This window comes from Trachypithecus francoisi, unplaced genomic scaffold (assembly GCF_009764315.1).
Source record: "Trachypithecus francoisi isolate TF-2019V2 unplaced genomic scaffold, Tfra_2.0 Lachesis_group20, whole genome shotgun sequence".
Taxonomy (NCBI): domain Eukaryota; kingdom Metazoa; phylum Chordata; class Mammalia; order Primates; family Cercopithecidae; genus Trachypithecus; species Trachypithecus francoisi.
Window position 1 is genome coordinate 63094319 of NW_022681466.1, and position 22317 is coordinate 63116635.

Here is a 22317-nt window from a genome sequence, read left to right on the forward strand (position 1 = left end):
TCTGTTGAAAGCTTAACCTCCTGGGCTTCACAGGATGACTTTACCTGGCGATAGGGTCTTTAAAGTATAATTAAGTACCCATTACAATTTTAAAACATTTAAGTATAATTAAGATGAGGTCATTAGGGTGGGCCCTATGACCCGTGTCCTTATAAGAGGAGATGAAGACAGAGATGCACAGCGGGAAGACCCTGTAAGGACGCGAGAAGGTGGCCATCTACAAGCCAGGAGAGAACTCAGAGGAAAACAACCCTGCCGACACCTTGATCTTGGACTTCCAGCCTCCAGAGCTGTGAGAAATACGTTTCTGTGGTTTAAGCCACTCGGTCCATAGTACTTTGTTCTGGCAGCCCTAGAAGCTAATACAATTAATCTTGACGATTCTGGGGATGTTGGGCCTCTGCTCAGGGCCAGGCAGAAGGGCAGAGCTGGCAGAGTCTCACGTTTGCTGAGAAGAGCCCAGAGAAAGAGCTGGCTGGAGAAGGCCTAGCCTTAGAGTTCCTGCAGAGGCCTCCCAGGGACCTTCTCACTCCCTGGGGTCACAGCAGAAGGGCCGGTGAGGCCTGCCCAACCCTCTGTGATCTCTGAGCCTCACCCCATCAGTGAATGCCCTGGAAACCAGGTGTGGCATCCAAAGCAGCCCCCTATGCACCTCCAGGCACAGCCACACAGGCCTGAAGGGGACCTGCTTAACGGCCTAACACCAAGGGCAAAGCCCTGAAAGGTACCCTCTCGCCTGGACACCTTGCTGTCGAGAGTCCAGAGGAATAGAGCAATGGACACTGGTCGTCGGGAGAAAGCAACCAGCCCTTGTCCTTCCACCCCCAGCAGATCTCAGCAACATCAGGGGTGGGAGCTGTCCTAGCCACAGGGGGCAAGGGCAGGTAGTGGTAGGACTCATGATTACGCTGGAAAAAGGCCACATTTCCGCTGCCCTTGGCAACCCCTCTACACATTACGCAGCCCACCAAGTATGAGCTACACATGCAGTGCATAGGCCAAGCCCCTGCCGTGCACATACAGCTGAAAATATTCAAAATGTGCATTTCAACAGTGACCTCAGACAGACCTGCACTGCAGGTCTGGGAGCACGAGCATCAGCAGCCACACAGCACTCCAGCAGGCTGCTATCACCTCCAACCAACCTCTGGCTTTAAGTGAGGAATGAGGGGGACCTCTGGGCTACATGGAACCTGGGGCCCCTCCCAACCCAGATGTACCTGTGATGTCACCCAACCAGGGGGCTTGGCACAGTGGGTTATGGGCAGTTCTGCCCATCCTAGAACACGGCCTCAAGGATGGACCTCTTAGACCCTATCATGGTTTTAATGTTAGTATCCCCCGCCAGATTCATCTGTTGGAACTTGATATCCAGTGTGAGAATATTAAGAAGTAGGGTCTTTGGGACATGATTAAATCATGAGGATTTCACCCTGTGGATGGGATTAGTACCCTTATAGAAGAAGCTGACTGGGCACGGTGGCTCACGCCTGTAATCCTAGCACTTTGGAAGGCCGAGGCGGACAGATTGCTTGAGCTCAGGAGTTCCCCAGGCAACACAGTGAAACCCCATCTCTACTAAAATATAAAAAATTAGCCAGGCGCAGCAGCAGGCACCTGTAGTCCCAGCTACTCGGGCGGGTGAGGCAGGAGAATTGCTTGAACCCAGGAGGTGGAAGTTGCAGTGAGCCAAGATCACACCACTGTACTCCAGCCTGGGTGACAGGGTGAGACTCCGTCTCCAAAAAAAAAAAAAAAAAAAAAAAAAAGGGCATAGTTCCCATGCCCTTTCCACTGTGAGGACACAGCAAGGAGGCAGCATTTCTGAAGCAGAGAGCAAGCCCTCACCAGACGTGGAATCTGTTGGCACCTTGGTCTTGGACTTCCCAGCCTCCAGAACTATGAGCAATAAGTTTATCAGTCACCCAGTCAAGGGGTTTTGTGACAGCAGCCCAGAACTAAGACACACCCATACAATGAAACTCACCCCAAGCTAAATTAGCCTCGGCCCTTAGCATGCCTGAACTCCCACTGTCCTTGCACTGATGTCCCAAAAATTGTCTTCAACAACGCTGGAACTGGGGGCTCTGCTGAGGATCCCCCACCATGTATTCAGAAAGGAGAGAGACGAGATTGCTCTCAGAAAGGCAGATGGTGAGGTCAGACCAGGGAGATGAGAAGTGTGCCAACAGTCCTTAAATTAGGGACTGCTGGCTGGGCACAGTGACTCACACCTGTAATCCCAGCACTTTGGGAGGCCGAGGTGAGGGGATCACCTGAGGTCAGGAGTTAGAGACCAGCCTGGCCAACATGGTAAAACCCCGTCTCTACTAAAAATACAAAAAATTAGCCAGGCGTGGTCGTGGGCACCTGTAATCCCAGCTACTGGGGAGGCTGAGGCAGGAGAATTGCTTGAACCCGGGAGGCGGGGTTTGCAGTGAGTGATCACACCACTGCACTCCAGCCTGGGCAACAGGAGTGAAACTCCATCTCAAAACAACCAAAAAAAAAAAAAAAAAAATTAGGGACTGCTGGTGTACAGGAAGACGTTGGCACCTTAAGCCAGAATGGCCATTCTCTGAAGTGGAGACAAGGAGGTCAATGAGGCAGATGTTAGCAGAGCTCCTCAACCCTCCTTCCTGGGGAAGGGAGCCTGCCCTCCGCCTGCTGGTGCTTCTGGTTTTATCATAAGTGCTCAACAGCTGCATCCCAGGGTCCACAGCTCAACTTCATCCTCCCTTCCTCTAAGCCCTTGCTGCCCGCAGAGCTCACTGCTACAAGTGAGTTGGTGTGCTCTTCCCAGCGGTCTCTGCTCAGGGCAGGGATCTGCCGTCAGTGCAGACAAAACCAGGGCTGGGACGTGGTAACTGGAACCCTGGATGCTGAATGGGTTGGGCTGACTGGAAGCGTAACTGAGCCCTGGTGCTCCACCATGGGGAGGAGGCGGGTGCCTAGAGCAGATGCCCAAGGGAAAGCAAGGAGAGAGAGTGAAGTTCCAGGGTGGCCAGGAGTGGCCTCTGCTGTCCCAGCCTAGGCACCTGGCTGAGCTTTGTCTCCTGCCTTTGCAGCCCATGGGCCACCCCACTTCTGTGCAGTAAACCCTCCTTTCCTGCAGCCAGCCACAGAGCTTGGGGAACAAGGCTGCAGGTGGGTGGGGCAGCAGCGGCCCTCCCTCTCAGCATTTCTGGGGTTCACAGGAAGGTCTTTCATGCCAAGAACTCTCTCAGTCACCAGGGCAGTGTGAGCCAAGAGGACTGGCTTCCCTTGCCCTAACCCACACCTTCCTCCGCCCCACAGCAGACGCCCACTTGGGTCTCTGAAGGGCTGGCCGTGGCTCCGAGGAGGTGAGAAAGCGGCTGAGGGCCAGGTCCGTGGGGGGCAGGGTCCCCAAGGGCAGCCAGCAGCAGTGTGGAGTTGGTTCCGGCCGAGGGGGCAGGCTGAGTGCCTTGAGCACTTCTCTTGGTCAAGGAGGGCAGAAGTAGAATCAGAGAGCCAGACCCTGGGGAGACCAGCCCTGTCCCCTGGGAGGTAGGCACAGTCATGCCTGGCCTGTCCAGCCCTGGGTGGCTTTTCAGCTGCTGCTTCCCGCGTTCCTGGCTGCAGTGCAAGGTACCCGAGTGAGCATCTGGGTCTTCCTTCCTGGGGTACCTCAACTTCCTCAGAGTCCCAGTGTTGACCCATGACCAGGCCATCAAAGGCAACCTGAAGAATGGGGAACTCCAGGTCACAGCCTCCGCTTAGATTCCTCCAGAGGGCAACCTGTTGCCCCACGGGAGCCCTGTCCTCTGTCCAGACCCCAGTCCATCCAAAACCTCCCTCCCCAGCTCCAGTCCGGGCCCAGGAGCCACCATAGCCTGTGAGCTCTAGGCCTTCTGAGGACCCTGCATTGTCAGCACCCCAGAAAGTTAGTGGCAGGAGTAGATGGGAACTGACAGATGCCCCTCCTTGCAGATTTGGGGGACTTCCTGCTGGGATCAAAGCTCCCCGCCCAGGCCAGGTTGGAGAAAAGCTGTCCGGCCGGTGCAGCAGCTACAGATGCTCATTCATCTGCCTGTTGGGAACTGACACATGGCAGGAAAGGCCCAGCCCGGAATAAACAACTTGTAGGCTGGGCCCTGGGGGAGTGGCCGCGGCACAGACTCGGGGGGCTGCTGGCCCTTCTCCTTTCCTTGGCAAGGCGTGAGTGTGTGGGACACCTCCGCGGGGAGGCTTCCTGCCTCCTGGAGGTCTCATAGATTTATGGGCTGCTCGAGGTGGGCCCCCAGTGGCTCCCAGCAGCTTCCTCCTCTGAAGGAGGCTGGGGTGGTCAGCCTCACCCCTCCCCCACCCAGCCATACCTTCCTGTTGGGCCAGTCCAGCTAGGGGAGGCTTGTCACCCATCTGCCTCGGAGACAGAGGCCAGGACAAATGGGGGGGGAGAATAGGAACCCCACAGAAACCATGAAAGCCGCACAGCCCCATAAATCTCCCGCTGTGGAAAGCGTGTCACGAGCTGCAGCTGCTTTCCTGAAACGCAGCTCTGAGCACATGCTTCCCAGGCCCTGCGAAGGGAGGAAGGGCCGCCAGAGCCAAGGTTTGGTCTCAGTGATGCTCATCTGCCCTCTCCCGACTCCGTACCAGGGAATGTGGGAGAGGGGCCGCCACACCTGGGATGGGGGGGTCACTGTGAGGGGCCGCCACACCTGGGATAGGGGGTCACTGCGAGGGGCCGCCACACCTGAGACGGGGGAGGTCACTGTGACCCCTGCCTAGTCTACATCAAACGAGACAGGGCTGGAGGCTCACTGTGGCCAGGCCTGGCAACTGCCACCGGCTGCCCTCAGGCGTCCTCAGGGATCTCCTGCCATGTGCCTGCCGCCGGGGCCCTGCCGCAGGACTTGGACAAGATGAGGATACCCAACTTAGAGCTGGCTGAAGGTTTCCCTTCAACCCAAGACAGAACAGGATGGCCCTCTCTCACAGAACTGAAAGCAGTGTGGATGCTGTCTCAGTTTCCCATGCTAGGTCCTGGTGCTTGGGCTCTGTTTCCGGAAAGGGAGAGGGGTTAACTGCCTGAAACCATTTGTCTACCTGGGGGTCCCCGGAGGACAGGACATTAGGAGGTCTTAGAGCCAGACCCCTGGGGAGGGGACCAGCCCTGTCCCCCTGGGAAGTGGGCACAGTCAGGCCTGGCCTGTCCAGCTCTGCACCCCGAGGCTCATCAGTGAAAAGAGATCAGGGGACTGGCACCCTTCTTTGCAAGAGGCTTAAGTAGGGGAGTGGATCTGGGCCCTGCCCTGCCCTAGTTGGGGCGCCCTCGGCATGGGGGCTGCTGCCTCCAGCACAGCAGCCCGGGGGAGAGCCTGCTGCCCAGGGAGGAAGCCGCAGCCGCCTCCTTCTCCTGTTAGGAGGAACTGAAACAGCCTGAAACAGCCTGGCTGTCTCCGAATTCCATGCTTGTCCCCCCGACCCTTGATGGGGCTGGGCCCACCAGAGGCAGGGACATGGCTGTCAGAGTCATCCTGGAGGGTGGATAGTGCTCCCCTCCGCCGGGGCCCTCCCACCTCTGGCTCAGCCCCAGTGCTCCCAGGCTGGCTGGATCAGCCAACCAGCTCCTTGCACAACAAAGGCATGGGCGAGGGCAGGGCTGGTGGGACATGCCATCGAGAACCACCCAGTAGGAGGATGGAGCAGTGAGCATCCCCCCCCAACACCGGCACCCTCAGCAGCAATGGGGCCCCAGCCTCCAGAGGAGGGAGCGTGGGAAATCCAGCCTCCCTTGGTGTGGGCTCAGTCCAGTCCACCTTCAGCTCCCTCCGGGACTCCCAGAAGGCTTAGTGTGGAGGGTGCTTCAGCCTGAGGCCCACCAGACCTGCAGATGTAGATTAATACCACCCCACAGAGCGGGAGCGGCCTGGCTGAGAACCTCTCAAACACTGCCCATTTCCCCACCAAGGTGCTACCTCTAGCAAGCCCTTTGCCCGACAGCCAAGAGCATCCCCTCTCCACAAGCTAGGCTGGCATTTCCAGGCCACTCGGGTGTGGAGCCCTGTCCCGTGTGGGATGAGCATCTTGGCTCGGAACTCCTCTCAGCTCCTAAAAGTCAAGTCATCTTCAAACTCTGCTTCCCTGAGACCTGAAGGAAGTAGCTGAGACCTAGGGGCCACAGCAGGGCGGGGGCAGAGCTGAGTGCTGCTGGATGAATTGACTCAGGGGCCGGGGCTTGCAGAGATGTCTCCCAAAGCTCCTGTAGGCTTCTTGGGAGGCTGGGGACCCCCCCGGGGAACCCCACGGTATCTCAGAGGCCTGAGCCCAGCACACACAGAGCTGAGCCGGCAGGTTTGTGAAGACTCTGGGACAGGCCTTGGGGAGGAAACCCAGGAACAAGGACAGAGGTACTGAGGTCCTCAGTACCAAAGGCACTCATCCCAGGAGAGAGCCACCCGGAACACCTCACAAAATGCCCACCTGCGCTCTGCGTCAGCAGAGTGCTCTGTGGTCAGAGACACGGCATGGCTGAGCCAGGAGAAGACTAGCATTTCCTGCCTGGTGTCCCCAGCCGCACACTCCGGGCACCTTGGACAGATCCCCACCCCTACTCTGAGCTTTGGTGTCCCTATCTGTAAAAGGGCAGGAGATAGCGTTCATCAGATGCCTCTATGGCCCCTTAGAGCCCTCCCTCCCCACCCCTCCTTCCTAAAAACAGGATGCTCAGAGGAGAGGAAAACGGCATCGGGAGAGACAAGAGGAAGCTCCAGGGAGAGGGCAGACGAGGGCCAGGAAGCTGCCCAGATCCCAGGGAGGGCCCTTCTGGGGCCCACCTCTCCCCTCAAGGCTCCCCCTCTGTGGGATGGCAAGTCACTGTGCTGGGAAGGGCCGCATCCCCTCCAGAGCCGCCTGGGCCAGGAGGCCCCAGCATCGCAGCACTCTGCCCCCACCAGGCTCTCACCAGAGCGAGCTTCCTGTGGGCTCTGGGGCTTTTCCGTCGAGCTGTCACGGGGACCGACTGGCCCTCCCTGGCCAACCTGGTGGTCACCCGCATTCCACGACCTCAGGCTGACTCACACGGGCCCAGCTCCACATCTGGCCTCCATATGGGGCTGGCACTCAGGGAGGGGGGGGTCACATCTGGTGGGGGAAATCAGAGGATTCCCCAGGGGCCAATGACCCCAGGGAAGGGTCAGCAAGCCTCCGAAACACCATGCCACGTGCTGCTGGCTGGTCTGCGTCCTGTCCCTGGACAGGGGGGCAATGCTCGGGGGAGGTGGCCTCTCGCAGCCATCACATCAGCTGCCTCTGGGCCCACAGCAGGGGCCCTGACCTTGGGGGACAGCCCCCAGGGTGCTCCCCTAACATCTGTGCCCACATCCAAGACATAGTAACTTCATCCCTACGAAGGGGCCGATAACCTGTCCAGCTTTCTGCACTTGAAGGAACTGAGCCTGATCAGGAATAGCCATTGACTTCAAGGTCAAGAAAAGGAGAGAGGGTGCTACTGAAGGGGAGAGTCCATTTGCTGTGAAGCAAGCTGAGGCTAGCTGGAGACAAGCGGTGGGAATGGTGAGACCACCCCCCCTCTCCACTCCGGCTCATTTGTTTTTTTTTTTTGTTTTTGAGACGGAGTCTCGCTGTCACCCAGGCTGGAGTGCTGTGGCCGGATCTCAGCTCACTGCAAGCTCCGCCTCCCAGGTTCACGCCATTCTCCTGCCTCAGCCTCCCGAGTAGCTGGGACTACAGGTGCCGCCACCTCGCCCGGCTAGTTTTTTGTAGTTTTTTTTAGTAGAGACGGGGTTTCACCATGTTAGCCAGGATGGTCTCGGCCTCCCAAAGTGCTGGGATTACAGGGTTGAGCCACCACGCCCGGCCATCCACTCCGGCTCATTTGATTCCCAGCCTGAGCGACTGGACAAGGGCTGAGCCAGGACCGGGATCCATCCACCAGCACCTCCACCAGCCCCAGTCACCACCACCCGCCACACTCTGACTCACATCAGCTCCACAGTGAGCCACAGTCATTCCCCCCACTGCCTCTTCTCCATGCCCGCCTCCATTCCAGCTAGGTCTCCCCACTCACCATCAGGGGTCTTCCTGGAAGCTTCCTCCAACATGCAGCCATGCCCATCACCAATTCCACCTCTGCCATCACCACCCACCACCAACATCCCTGCCACTATGCCCAGTGCCCGTGCTGCACCATCTCGGACATCCCCACCACCACGGTGCCCGCTCCCGCCTGTTTGCCCACGAAGATGTCTCTGTGGCCTCTCCTCCAAGGCTCCTCCAGAGTCAGGGGCCCCGTTGGGGTCCCAGTTCTTGAGTGTTCTAAAGGACTGCCGCACCTACTCCTGTCAAAGCCTTGCCTCCCGGGTGTGGGAGAGAAGCAAGGTCTCAGCCGTGGACTACCTAATCCTCCGCATGGTATTTTATCTTGTTGAGTCTCAGCGTTCCATCGACAGGAATGAAAATCCCTCCCTCGCAAGGTGTCTGTCTGTGGAGATGAAATAAGGATGAGCACCAAGGCTGTGATGTGCCCGGTCTGGGGCCCAGCAGCGGGAGGAAACGGTTGTTGGATGGGCAAGCCCTCTACTTGGTTTCCACTGGCTTGGGAGGTGCCAGGGCACACAGAGGGTACGGTGATGCAAATCAGAATTCTGCCCAGGTCCCCAGGCCCACTGCTTCCACGGACCCCCAAGAGAGCACACATGCACACGTGTGCACACAGTCACAAACACAATCACACACGCATAGTCACAGTCACACACACACAGCTGAACAGACTCGGCTTCTCCCCACAGATGCCAACAGAACATCCTCCTTGAGTTGTATCCTCAGAAATCATCCTTGTGGGATGTCAGGCGGAATACTCGAGACGAATCGTCCTGTGAGAAGCATTTTGATTTTTCCATCTGGTGGTGCCAAAATGTCTTTCAACAAAAGGGGTGACTAATAAACATTTCTGGGAACAAATAACTTTTCCAAGAACTGGCAGAAGTGAGATGATCTCACCTTTCAGAATGGGAGCTCTCTGTCTTCCCCCTTTCTGAGTCCCAGGGAGTAGGAAGAGGCCAGCGGCAGCACCCAGGCCACCTGAGGCAGGGGATGGGGGCATGGGTGGGAGCCCCTGCGTGTCCACGTGAGCCGGAGTGGGGGTCAGAGCGGCTTCGGTGCACGGATGCAACTCTCCAGCCTCCCTGGGCCCCACACTGCACTGAACATTCGGCTCATACTCTTCTCCTGTTTCCCCGTGCTATGCCTGGCTTCTTACTTGGAGACATTCCTTCCCTCCACCTGGGAGCCCTGCTTTGCCCAGTGAGCACTGGTTACTCAGGTTCCCTCCTCCAGGAAGCCTTCCCACCCTCGCCCTCTCTAGAGAATGGGCCACACTCTGTGTGTGCCCACCTCAGGCTGCAACCCGGCCACACCCCTCCTTCCGTGGCTCTTGTCTGTGTCGGTCTCCCCTCCTAGACTGTAAGCTCTCCGAGGGTCAAGACTGAGCCTCACGCAGACCTACAAGCTCAGCACCCAGGGCAGGATGGGGCCCACAGCAGGCGCTCAATGAACGGGCGTGGAGGGGCGGCTGGGGGTGGAAACGGGTGTGCGAGGGGCCAGGACTTCTCGGGATGTGCATTGCTATGACGGTGTATGTGTAACAGTGTGTGCATGTGTGTGACAGGGTACGCCTGTGTGATGCTGTTTGTGTGGTGATATGTGTGTAGTGATGGGGTGTGTGTGATGGGGTGTGCATGTGTGTGATAATGTGTGATGTGTAGTGGTGTAGTATGAATGTGATATCTGTAATGTGTATGTGATTGTAGGCATGTGTGATGGAATGTGCGTGGGATAATGTGATGTGTGTAGTGGTGTAGTGTGTGAAGGTGTGTGATATGTGTAATGTGTATGTGATTGTGTGATAGTGTGTGGTATGTGTGATAGTGTGTGGTAGTTGTGCCTGTGTGATAGTGTGATGGTGTGTATATCTGATGTATATGGTGTGTGATGTATGTGTGCATGTGTGGTATGTGTGCCTGTGTGATAAAGTCTGTGTGTGATGAATCTATTCGATGTGTGTGGGGTGTGTGCACGCGTGTGGTATGTGTGCCTGTATGATAGTGTGTGTGTGTCTATGTGTGATGGTGTATCTGATGTATAGGGTGTGTGTGAGGTATGTGTGCATGTGTGGTATGTGTGCCTGTGTGATAAAATATGTGATGGTGTATCTATTTGATGTGTGTGGTGTATGTGTGCATGTGTGTGGTACGTGTGCCTGTATAATTTGTGATAGTGTGCATATCTCATGTGTGGTGTGTGCACGTGTGCCTGTGTGATAGTGTCTGTGTGATGGTGTATCTGATGTGTATGGGGTGTGTGATGGTGTGTTTGATGTGTGCGAGTCTGTGTTTGATGTGTGATGGTGTATCTATGCATGCATGTGTGGTGTGTGTGCCTGATAGTGTATGTGCATGTGTGTGGTGTATGATGGTATGTGTGTGTCTGGTGTGTGTATGCCTGTGTGATCAAGTACGTGTGGTGTGTGTGGTGTATGTGTATGATGTGTCCGTGTATGTGTCTGATGTGTGTGATGTGTGTGATTGTGTGTGCCCGTATGTGTAGTATCTGTGTGATAGTGTGTGGTGTATTTGATGTGTGGGGTGTGTGCACGCATGTGTGCCTGTGTGCATGCATGTGTGTGGTGTGTGTGCATGTATGTGTGTGTGATAGTGTGGTTTATGTGTTTGATGTGTGTGGTGTGTGCCTGTGTGATAAAGTACGTGTGGTGTGTGATGGTGTGTATGTGTATGATGTGTGTGTGACTGTGATAGTATCTGTGATGTGTGGTGTGTGTGCCTGTGTGATGGTGTGTGGTGTGTGTGCATGCGTGTGTGGTATGTGTGCCTGTGAGTGGTGTGGACGGGAGCACACTGGTTGTGTGAGATGTGGAAGGCAGTGCAGACAGGAGGAGGTGAATGATGATGAACAGTGGAGCTTCCCGCCAGGAGCACGGGGAAGGGATGGGAGGAAGAGGGTGGAAGGGAGATGGGAAGGGAAGAGGAGGAGGCAGAGGGGCTCTACCAAGGAAGCCTCTTGGCTTGGTGGGGTGTGAGGCGGGGCCTCGTGGGGCAGGGCTGGGATGCTCCAGTCCCCTGGTGGTGGTTTCCGGGACTGTGGTTTCAGGTGTGTGCTGTGTGACCACAGGGCAGGTGCCTCCAGCAGGGCCGTGCTCCGCCTGTATCTGAGCTGCCCCACAGGATGCCAGTTGTGTGGTGGGCATGCACGCACCCACCCACTCCACTCACTCACCACCACTCACACCCACGCCGCTCCCTCACCACCTCCTCGCAGAGGAAGGGTCCCTCCAAGGCTGGGCTTTCCTGAGAAGCTGGCAGGAATCACGAATACGCTTGAAAATGGTAAAACCTGTCTTCTGGGAACACCTGCTCCGCACTCAGCCTCCCTGGCAGCTCTCCTTCAAGCATTCGCAAGAGCCGGACCCCTAGAGGGCAACAGAGGACTGAGTGCCCCAGGAGAGGGCGGCCAGGTGACCTGAGACAGCCTCACCCACGGCCCCTGCCCCTTAGACACGGTGCCTGCTGTGGGCAGGGGACACGGCCAGGGTCTCACTTAGAAGGATATCATGTGCCCTGGACTACACCTCCATGTGACAGATGAGGAAACCGAGGCCCCGGCGGCGAAGCTCCCTGTCCAGTCACATAGCAAATTAGGAACCTGCGTCTCCAGAGCTCCCTTCGGTCCTGGGGTCCCTCCAATGTGAGTGGCATGGCAGGACCTTGGCACTGAGGCCCACCTCAAATCCCTTTGCCTTGCTTTGTGCCTCCAAGCCCACCGGAACTGGGCTCTGGCTCACTGTAAGTGTGTGCCCAAGAGAACACGGGGCAGGGCCGGTGCCCCGAGCCCGCAGGCCCCTTCTCATCGGCTCCCACCGCCCCACCCTTCTACCCTCTGGCCGCTGCCCAGGTCCGCGGAGCCCCAGACCCGCACTCTTCAGCCACACAAGGGCAAGGCCCAGCCCGCGAGGCCTGGAGGAGGAAGGGGGTCCAGGGCTGCTGGCAGCCGGGCCTGCTCTTCACCCAGCAGGGGCAGCAAACCCGAGGTTCTAATTAGCGGCTTCTGGAACATCCAAGTGCTCTGGGTGAAGGAAACGTGTTTCCTAATTGGCCCCCTGCCGGGTGTCAGTCAGAGAGCGGGGATTACGCAGCCTCCGAGGGAGCCCCTGCCCTGGCCCGCCCGGCCTGGCCTCCCCTGCTCTCTCATCCCCAGGCCAGCTCCCTCCTGCCCTCCCCCTCCTGGTCACCTTCTCCCTGGGCTGGCCCAAGTCTGTGTGGGAGGGACACCCCCTTACACACCTTCTCAGGGGGGCCAGGGGCTCCCATGACTCATGGGAGATTCTCCATAGAGGCCAGCAGAGCCCACTGGAGGCCTCGCCCCAGCCTCAGAGAAACCTGTGGGCCTGGCGTCCTCAGGGCCCCCGCAAGCCCCTGTGGGGCCACGCACTTTCTGACCAAGCACACTCCCCAAGGCCCTGTCCCCCAACTTTGCAGGGCTCCTCTGAGCCCTCCGCAGAAGCCCGTGCAATCACTTTCCAGACACTGTTCTTGGCCTGCCTCCTGCCTGAACACACAGGCTGAGCTGGGAGTGGGGAGGACTCCCCAATTTTTTTTTTTTTTTTTTTGAGACAGTCTCACTCTGTTGCTCAGGCTGGTGTGCAACGGCACAATCTCAGCTCACCGCACCCTCCGCCTCCCGGGTTCAAACAATTCTCCTGCTTCAGCCTCCCTGGGATTACAGGCGCACATCACCACACCCAGCTAACTTTTTGTATTTTTAGTAGAGACAGGGTTTCACTATGTTTGCCAGACTGGTCTCGAACTCCTGACCTCATGATCCGCACGCCTCAGCCTCCTGAAGTGTCCCCAACTTTTAAGTGACCACAAGAGTCCCAGGAACAGTCCTGGAACCAGAAACACCCCGCCACTCCCAGGGCTGAGGAATGCCAGGGACAGTGTCAGTCCTGCTGTGGAGTCACAGGCTTGGAGCGTGGTGAGGAGGACATGAAAGCTAGTGGTGCCCGAGCCCCAGCCCCTATCATCTCCCTGGGGGGATCCCACTGTGCTCCCCCCCCCCGCCACCTGCTCTTCCTCCAGCCTTGTCTTGCAGCAGAAATGTAGACAGCCGGGTGAGGCGCGTGGGCCGTGGGTGTCAGGGCAGGAGTCGGGTAACCACCATGAGGTCTAGAAAGGTGAGCACATGGGACTGGCCCACAGCTCTCTGCAGGAATTGTGATGGGAAGGAAAAGCTCAAGGAAAGCCCCTTTGGAAGGAGCGGGAGGCCGGGCCACTGCCTGGCTGGGTGACTGGACAAGTCACCTCACCCAGCCAAGCCCGTGTCACTGCCTATGACCTGAACCTGAAGTCCACCGTCCCTGCCACCTGCTTCGCTGATAACCATGAGGGAGTCGGGTGTCGGGCAAAGGGAAGGCTGAGTCAGGGAACAGAAGGTCCGATGGCACCCTGAGGCTGTGCCCCACCCTTCCCCGACAAAGAGAGATGCCCCCCATTGCCCAGGGCTGCTACAACAGGGCAGGACGCAGGGAAGGCCTAAGGGGCTCCTTCGAGTCTATGAAAGGAGGGTGTCAGGTTCAGCAGACAGAGAGAGGCTGCCTGAAGAGAAGGGGTGAGGGGCCAGGAGAGCTCTGAGGGGCCAAAGTGCCCCCTGGAACATTGTTGGGGAGGCAGAATTCACTGGAAGGAACAAAGTCAGAGGACAAGAAAACCAGGTTGAGTCAAATAGAATCCGGTGGAACACAGGATCGGCTTTGGGCAGTTTTACAAGCCCCATTTTCATGATTTCACTTATAATCATGAAAAACAGAACAGAGGCTGTGAGTCCGTGCCTTCCTCCCTGCTCCTAGCTGCCTCTCCACAGTGTAGCTGCTGAAAGGGTTATTCAAGACTAAAACCAAACCAAACAGGCGATCAAAACAATCCATCCCCCAAGCAAGCCCACCTAATCCTCTCCCTTCCCCTCCTACCTCCTTGCTGAGATTACCCCTAGGCCTTGTGCAGGGAAGGATGGGGAGAGGAGAAGCAGAGGGCTTTCCCTCTGCAACCCGTAACTCCTCTGGGTCCGCTGCTTTGCTAGGAGGACAGTGCTGTGGTGCCCAGGTCCAAAGCCTAGGAAGGCTGCAAAAGCCTTGGGCCTCCAGCTCAAGTCCTCATCTCACAGGAGGGCTGCCAAGGGGAACGGGGAGAGGCGTGCCCCATGGCCCACCTCACAGTCCCCAGGGGACACTGAAGACCCAGGGCTGGGAGGATGTAGTCCTGCAGCTCCGGGGCCATATGTTTTTTTTTTTTTTTTTTTTTTTTTTGAGATGGAGTCTCACTCTGTCGCCCAGGAGGCCAGGCTGGAATGCAGTGGTGTGATCTCAAGCTCACTGCAACCTCTGCTTCCCAGGTTCAAGGGATTCTCCTGCCTCAGCCTCCTGAGTAGCTGAGATTACAGGTGCGCACCACCACACCCAACTAATTTTTGTATTTTTAGTAGAGACGAGGTTTCACCATGTTGCCCAGGCTGGTCTCAAATACTCACCCTCAAGTGATCTGCCCACCTCGGCCTCCCAAAATGCTGGGATTACAGGCGTGAGTCACCACACCCAGCCCTGAGCTCCTTTCAAAACAAGCCGGGGCCCCTACTTTCCGGGCATGGAGACAGCACTTCCTTTAACTTAATGTAACTGCAAGTTTGATTTCTAAATCCAGGTTTGTTTTCCCGTGGGAGTCAGACGTTTCCGCACTGCCCTGGGATGTATACAGCTTAATGTGGCTTTTAGGAATTGACTGTGGACCCCTGGAGGGCCTTGAACGTCGATGCCCATGGCCTGGCAGCTTCTGAATTGCATAATACGTACCAGCTGCTCTTCTTCACCCTGTGGGAGGCCAGAAGGCCTGTGGAAGTGGGGCTGGATTACTGGGGTCTTACCCTGGCTTCAGTGTGTGTGTTGGGAGTGTGCGTATGAACTCTCACATACACACACACACAATAAATGAGAACATTTTAGAAGTTCTCCAGATTCCTTTGGATACCTTTGGGCCTCGTCATTTATTTCACTATGCTAAAAGGTCCTGACCACTGTCCTTATTAAAGAAGAAAGCCTTGTTTTCAAGCAGCCGGCCCAGTTAGGATCTCCATGAGGCCTGAGTCCCAGGGCAGGGCCGCCGGACCCTCACGGTGTCAGGGAAGGGACGGAGCTCAGATTCTGGACGGTGAGGCCTCCTCCACAGGTGGCCTTCGCTTCTCACCCCACTTCTTCCACCGCCATTTCCTCCTTCCTCCCCTTTCCCCACCAGCTTCCTTTGGATGCAGAGGTCACTGTTTGCTGGGAGCCTGTTAGGCACCTGTGCTGTGTCCTCCCAGTATACACTCAGCAAATGGCATCATCTCCATCTTACGGATGAGGAAAATGAGGCTCAGGTAAGCAATGGGACTCATCCCAGATCCCCTGAGAAGCATATGATTAGGACAGTCTTGGGAAGCTAAGCAGAACAAAGAGGTCGTTCTGCCTTCCCAGAGGCGGCCAGGAGGTGCTGGGGCTGGCAGGGCCACTGAGGGGACGGGGGCTGAACCTCCTGGGGCCAGCTACAGATGGGACAGGAAAGGTGGGCTATGTCCAGCTGGAGTGAAGAGGAAGACGGAGGGAGGTGGGCAGATATAGACTGTTGTGGGCCCAGAAGAGGGTGACCAGCCCCAGGCTCAATCCCTGGCCCACCAGGTCAAGGAGAGGCCCCATGCCAGAAAGAACCACGCCTGGATTCAGGAGCCCTGAGCCTGGGGCTCCTTCCTGGCCTATGGTGCGGGGGGGCCTCAGCCACCCACATGGATGCCCTGGCTGTACGCAGGGGCCTTGCCAGTGGTCAGCTGGACAATACTTTCGGGGTTTCTGTTTGCATCCCCCATTCTGAAGAGCCCCCGCCACCAGCCCCAGCTCTTTACACACACCTGCCTGCTGGCCATTGCGGGGCCCTCCTCCTGCAGGCTCCCAGACCGTCTCCACCCTCCACAACCACCGTGAGGGCAAGTGGACAGGACACACCCTTCCTGGGAAGGGAGCCTGAGGTCACAGGTGACAAGCAATCTCTGCAGGTGGCCCCCAGGACTGTCTGCCCCGTAGGTCCGGGCACTGGAACTTCCGGTGCATAGAAATGAGGGGTGAACCATTTACAGCGCAGACTTCCGGCCCCGCTACAGCCTGGTGGAACATTTGAAATGCACTGGGGAGCTCCCAGCCCCTGTCTCATGCCCAGAGAGCTTCCCTTTGAGCAGCGTGGACTCGGTTCAAATCCCCGCAGTACCATCCAGACATAGAAGACCAGAGAGGTACAGCCACTGATCTGTGGCCACACAGCCCATCCAGGGCAGAGTCAAGGCCAGAGGCCAGCCTGGGTGTCCCAGGCTCAGGGGGGTGAAGGGGAGAAACCAGGCCGCTGGGCTCCTCATGCCCCCTATCTCTGAGGGCCAAGGAGGAAAAGATGAGAAATTCCCAGGCATGGGATCCGTCCGGCTAGTTCCCATCGGTCACAGGGTCTCCACGACCAACACCCACCGGGAGCCAGCTGCACCCCAGCCCCAGCGCCTTGCTGGTCACGTGGCCCTCCCATCCTCCCCACACAAGGGGACTCTCACTCACCATAGTCCTTCTTGCAGTACTTTTTCATGTTAATCTTCAGCTTCCCCTTGGAGGCCTTGCAGTAGGAATCGCAGTCTGCAGTGGGGTGGGGGGAGCACAGACAAAAACTAATTAGGCTGGCAATGAATAGGCTGGCGGGCAGAGTAGGAGGCCGCCTCCCTCAATAGCCAGAGGCCTGTGGTACCCATGGGCCAGGCCAGGCGGGCAGGCGGCCATTCAGGACAGGACTGGGCTTCTAAAGAGGCCTGAGGGACAAAGGGCCCCCATCTGACCCACCCACCCCCTCCCTGGCCTGACGAATCCTTTAGCCACCGCCTGCAGCCGCCCTGGCCTCCGTGAGAGTCTCGGGGGACTCCTGCCACCCAGGGCTTCTGAGCACCACACAGAATCTCCCTATTCTTAAGACGCAACTGGAGCCTGATTAAAGCCGATAGAGGCCTCATTGTCACCCCGCGCCCCGGGTCTGTGTCAGGCGCTGGCTTTCATGGCGCAGAGCCTCTGGCTGGGGTCAGGTCTCAACAAAAGAGGTCACGGGGGAAATTAGCAGCCCATGAAGCATTAGAAAACCCCTTTGGTGTCCACTCTACTGGAGTGTGCAAATAAAATGCCTGACGAAGACGAGTTCAGTTCTAATGGGCCCTACTGCTGAGAGGCAGGGCTGCTGGGCCTGCGTCCACTGGGTATCACTGGGCAATTCCAGGGCCCAGCCGAGAGCCAAGCAGGATGTGCGGGGCACCAGGGCCTGCCAGCCCTTGGGACTGTGTCAACCCCCAAAGGCAACTTCCTCACTTCAGCCCAACCATGGCCTTTCCCTGCCAGCCATCGCTGTTCCTTGAACAAGGAGACATAATTCCTTCGCTAAGTGTGGTGTGTGTGTGTGTGTGTGACAGCTTCACGTGACGGCACAGCCCATCGCAGAGGCCCAGCAAATCTCCCCCGGTCTGCCCTGCCCCCAGCACTCAGCAGGCAGGATCTCATTCAATTCTCATAACCCTTCTTTGATGTTGTAGGTACCATTCCCATTCTGCAGACAAGAAAACTGAGGCTCAAAGAGGGTAAGCCGCCTGCCCAGTGCACGCCGGGTAGCTACCGTCAAGGCTGGCCTGAGATGCCAAGATCCCTGCACTCTTGGTTAGGCGATACTCTGACAGATTCCCCCTCAGTGTGAGCAGAGGTGAGCTCAGAGCCAGGGATGAGGAATGCCCTGTCTTTTAGCAATTCCCAGACTGCCAAGGGGAAGACCAGCCAGGCTGGCCTTCGGGAAGGAGTGGGGAGCTGCAGGGGGCCCAGGCTGTTCTAGAAGCAGTGGTGGCATGGGTTGGTAGAAGTTGGCTGGGTGTGTGTCACGGTGAGGGGTTAGGAAAAGAGGACCAGGTGTGGAAAGAGTCAACATACATGTGCACACACATGGGTGGCTGCTCCAGGGGTAGGTGACAGCCTCTATCCCGCAGAGGGGAAACCAAGGTCAAGGTAGGCGAGGAGTGATTTGTGTGGGAGCACAAGGGGAAGCGCAAGCAGGAAAGCAGATGTGTCCTGGTGCCGCCTGCACCCCAACCCAGGGCACAGATCTGCAGGGAGTGTTCAGGGAGCCTCTCCAGGGCTGGCCTCTGGTGGCTGCTGCCTCCATCAAGGTCCTGGGATGCATTGACTGATGCCTCAATGAAGATCAACGCAGCTCCATCCCACTACCTTGGGGGCCATGGGTGTGGTAGCCTCCCACTGCTTCCTGTGCCAGCCTCTTGGGGCCCCCAGTTAGGAACCAGTCTGGGGAAATGGGAGAAAAACAGCCCTGCTTCCTGCTGCCTACGATCTGAGCCCTCGGAGCCCCTTCATGACACCCCGGCTCCAGCTCCACGACGCGGGTGGCCACAGTACCCATCCCTTCTGCCATCTGGATGGCTGCTTGGTTGCTGGAGTAGGGATTTCTTGAGGTACAGGGACTGGGCTGTCCAGAGAGAGTGGCCCTCACTCTACTGTGGCCAAGCCTGAGAGGTTGGATGAAAGTGAGGGCAGCCCAAACACGCAAGTCAACGGCGCCATCAGCACCGCGGCCGCACTTCCCTGTGGGGAACAGCTGCTCTGGGCCGCATCTTTGCCAGCTCAGGGACAGATGACGCTCACAATAAAGCCACTGCTGGGGCTGAACCCAGGTTGTGCGTAAGTCCTGGCGATTCTGCGTGAGCTGGCTGAAATCCTTTCCTGCTTTCTCCACTTAGGGAAGCGCATTGGAATGCAAGCGGTGCGGAGTGACGTCTCGCAGGGGCGGCCTTGAATCCATTCTCCTTGCCTTCTTGATATTCTTCTTCTTATTATTTTTACAAAAGCCATCATCCCACACCAGCGCTTTCATTTCCAGTCAGGAGGAAATCCATTTCACCTGCCTCCTCGCCATGGGCCAAGGCGCACCCCTTCAACTCAGCCTTGTAGATAGCACAGGCTGGGGCAGAGAGGGAGCCTTTGAGCACGTCAGCTCTTCCGAGCCTCAGGGATGCTTTGAGGGACTGCAGTGCCTGGCTTAGAACTGAGAGCTCAGAAAGGTTCCAGAGCAGGCTGCCAAAGGTAAGCTCCACCCCAGGGGGGCAGCAGGGAGGCAGATGAGTCCTGGGACAGCCTGCTCCTGTCCCTTCAGCATCACTGTCCCAGCTTAGAAACCTCTACAGCTCTTCTCTCCAGAGCTAAGTGTCTACCTGGGACAGAGACTGCCCTAGAATGTGTGGCATCCATCACTGCCTAATTAGATCGCACTCCCAGGCCCTGCTTGACAAATCACAGTCATCACCCATGAATATCCAGTGTGTACCTCACTAATGGCAGCTACTCCCACGATACTAATGAGGCGCTGGGCACTGTTCTCACGGTTGATGAACTCGTCTTGGCCCTTCAATCAGGCCCCATTTTATAGATGAGAATCTAAGGCACAGAGATATTGGTGACTCACCAGGTCAAGGTCGTGTGCCCAGTGAGGCAGCCTGGCGGCCGAGTCCCTGCTCTTAACCTCCTGCTCCCAGTCCTGGCTCTGCAGTGGCATCACAATCCCTGGGTCCCGCTCCCAGGACTTTCTGATTTCTTTGGTTTAGGGAGTGGCCTGAGTGTCTGAATTTTTAATGTTCCCCAGATGGTTCTAAAGCACAGCCAGGGTTAGAACCACAGTCTGAACCAATTGCGAGAGATGGGGACAGTCTCTGCATCCATGATTAGCACTGAGCACCCAGCGTGGCAGAGGAAAGATCCAGATAAGGTGGCTGCTGAGTCAAACTGGAGAGTGCTCAGAGAGAACCTCAGGCTGCTTGCCCTTACAGAAAATGACATCAGCCTCTGAGCCCTTTGGAGTTGCCTTTGCTTTTTTTTTTTTTTTTTTTTTTTTCTGGTGTCTTTCCTTTCTGTCAGCTGGAAATTCTTGTCAGATCAGTGTGCTTGTTGCAAAATGTCCCCTATGCCCTTCGGATTGGCTAGGAAAACAAAGACCAAGCTTGCTAGAACTGTATGTAAAATACAGGTAACTAGGCTTGGAAGAAGAGGCTGACACATTCTCCCTTGGGTCAAGTGAATAACCTTCAGAACATGGACACTGTGACAGCTATTTGGCTGCTTGTGGACTCTTTGTTTAGGTTGTATTCCAGATAGCTGAGGTCACTGGACAATGGCCCCCGAACAAGGAAAATGTTACTGTACGTTCTCTCTTTATGGTACACACAAAGCTACAGAGAATGCTTCAAGACAGACCAACCACAGCTTTAAAATGCAGCTTTGACTCCTTCTTCAAACTGGCATCTACTTGGCAGCCTCTCGTGTAGCTCCTCCTTGTTTTGTTCCAAAATAGCCATCAAGACAATGAGAAAACCTGAACATTCACACTAGTGCCAAAAATGAAACTGATGATGACCCAACGCTGGGATCTGGGAGCAATCTCTAGTAATTAAAGGCAGATGGTGGTGGAATAAGCAAAACCTGTTCAGGTTTTACCTCAGGACACGGCTCTTTGTCTGATGAGCAGAAAGGTCCTGAAAAAAGGGAGGAGGACGGAGTGACAAGGACCAGAGAACAAATAGGAAGTGAGTGGGGGCAGTGGGGACAATCCCTCCTCCAGGGACGGGAAGTTTCAGAACTGGTGGGGACCAGAAGGACGGTAGTACAGCAAAGATCTCACCTTGTATTTCTTTTCTTTTTTTTGAGATGGAGTCACGCCCTGTCTGTCATCCAGGCTGGAGTGCAATGGCATGATCTCGGCTCACTGCAACCTTCGCCTCCTGGATTCAAGCGATTCTCCTGCCCCAGCCTCCCAAGTAGCTAGTACTACAGGCACACGCCAGCTCGTCCACCTAATTTTTTGTATCTTTAGTAGAGACAGGGTTTCACCAAGTTGGCCAGGCTGGTCTCAAACTCCTGACCTCATGATCTGCCCGCCTTGGCCTCCCAAAGTGCTGGGATTACAGGCGTGAACCACTGCGCCCGGCTTCACCTTGTATTTCTCTCTAAATCATTGCAGAGAATCAGAAAATCAGGCAATGCAGAGAAAGGAAGAGCACTGCCTCCACAGATCAGAAGGAAATCCAGGGAAAGGCTGGTAGGAACAAGGAGCTGAAGACGGAGCTCTGCGCCTTCCTGGCCATCCTCCTTAAATCTGAGATGGGAATCCAGCCATTGCACTAGTATGTGGATCTGCAATTTTTTTCTTCTTCAAAGGACCAAACAGTGAATACATAGAGGACCATACAGTTGCTGTTGCAACTATTCATCTTTGTCACTTTATGTATGACTTAAAAACAGCCATACACGATAGGTGTACATGCGAAATGGGCACAGCAGACTAAAAAGAGTAAAATGACACAGCCTCCATGAACTAGGATAAGAAAGGCAGTAAGGGAGATGAAGCTGAGCTGAAACAAAAAGGATGATGTGTAAAAGAAAGAGTTGGAAAAAGATGAAATCCCTGTAGCACAATTAAAATCCCCTTCAGAAGGGCTGGGTGTGGTCTCACACCTGTAATCCCAGCACTTGGGAGGCCGAGGCAGGAAGATCACTTGAGGCTAGGAGTTCAAGACCAGCCTGGGCAACGCTGCAAAATCCCATCTCTTAAAAACATGAAATAAGACAGACAAACAAAAAGACCATAGCCAGGCGTGATGGCCACTCGGGAGGTGGAGGTGGGAGTATTGCTTGAGCCCAGGAGTTTGAGGTTATAGTGAGCCGTGACTGTACCATTGCACTTTAGCCTGAGTGACAGAGCAAAACTCTGTCTCTAAAAATAAATAAGTAATCCACTCTGAAAGCAGCAAAGATTCATGATACTGTAGAAAACTGATCCAGAAACATGGAGAATACATTGGAGAAACTCTTACAAAATTTAGAGGAAAAAGACAATGAACATTTTTAGAAGGAAAGGGCTCACTGAAGTTTTCCAAAAATCAACAAAAGGGACCAACATCCAGACACAGCTTTGCAAAACATATGAAATACCAGGATAAGAAAAGAATATATACAGATTAAAAAACAACAACAACGAGCCAGTGAGATGATCATGGAGCAATGTCTATAAGGTCTTAAGGGGAAAAATTTGTGACTAAGAATTTTATACCTAGCTAGACTGTCTTATATGTATGTAGGCCACAATAAAGAAAAGACATTCTCAAATGTGCAAG

General features: G+C 55.9%; 1 protein-coding gene and 1 long non-coding RNA gene across 4 annotated transcripts in view; one reads left to right on the forward strand and one right to left on the reverse strand.

Annotated features, from left to right (window-relative positions):
- Positions 1 to 22317, reverse strand: part of NTN1 (netrin 1) — a 250431-nt gene that overhangs the window by 5169 nt on the left and 222945 nt on the right. For all 3 annotated transcript variants that reach the window (XM_033184572.1, XM_033184573.1, XM_033184570.1), the window contains exon 6: positions 16679 to 16753. In XM_033184572.1, the coding sequence (XP_033040463.1) occupies positions 16679 to 16753 (75 nt within the window). The remainder of the gene's footprint in view (positions 1 to 16678; positions 16754 to 22317) is intronic.
- Positions 14551 to 20875, forward strand: LOC117067708. The gene is made up of 3 exons (XR_004430831.1): positions 14551 to 15465; positions 17689 to 17852; positions 18895 to 20875. It is a non-coding gene; the product is annotated as an uncharacterized LOC117067708 (long non-coding RNA).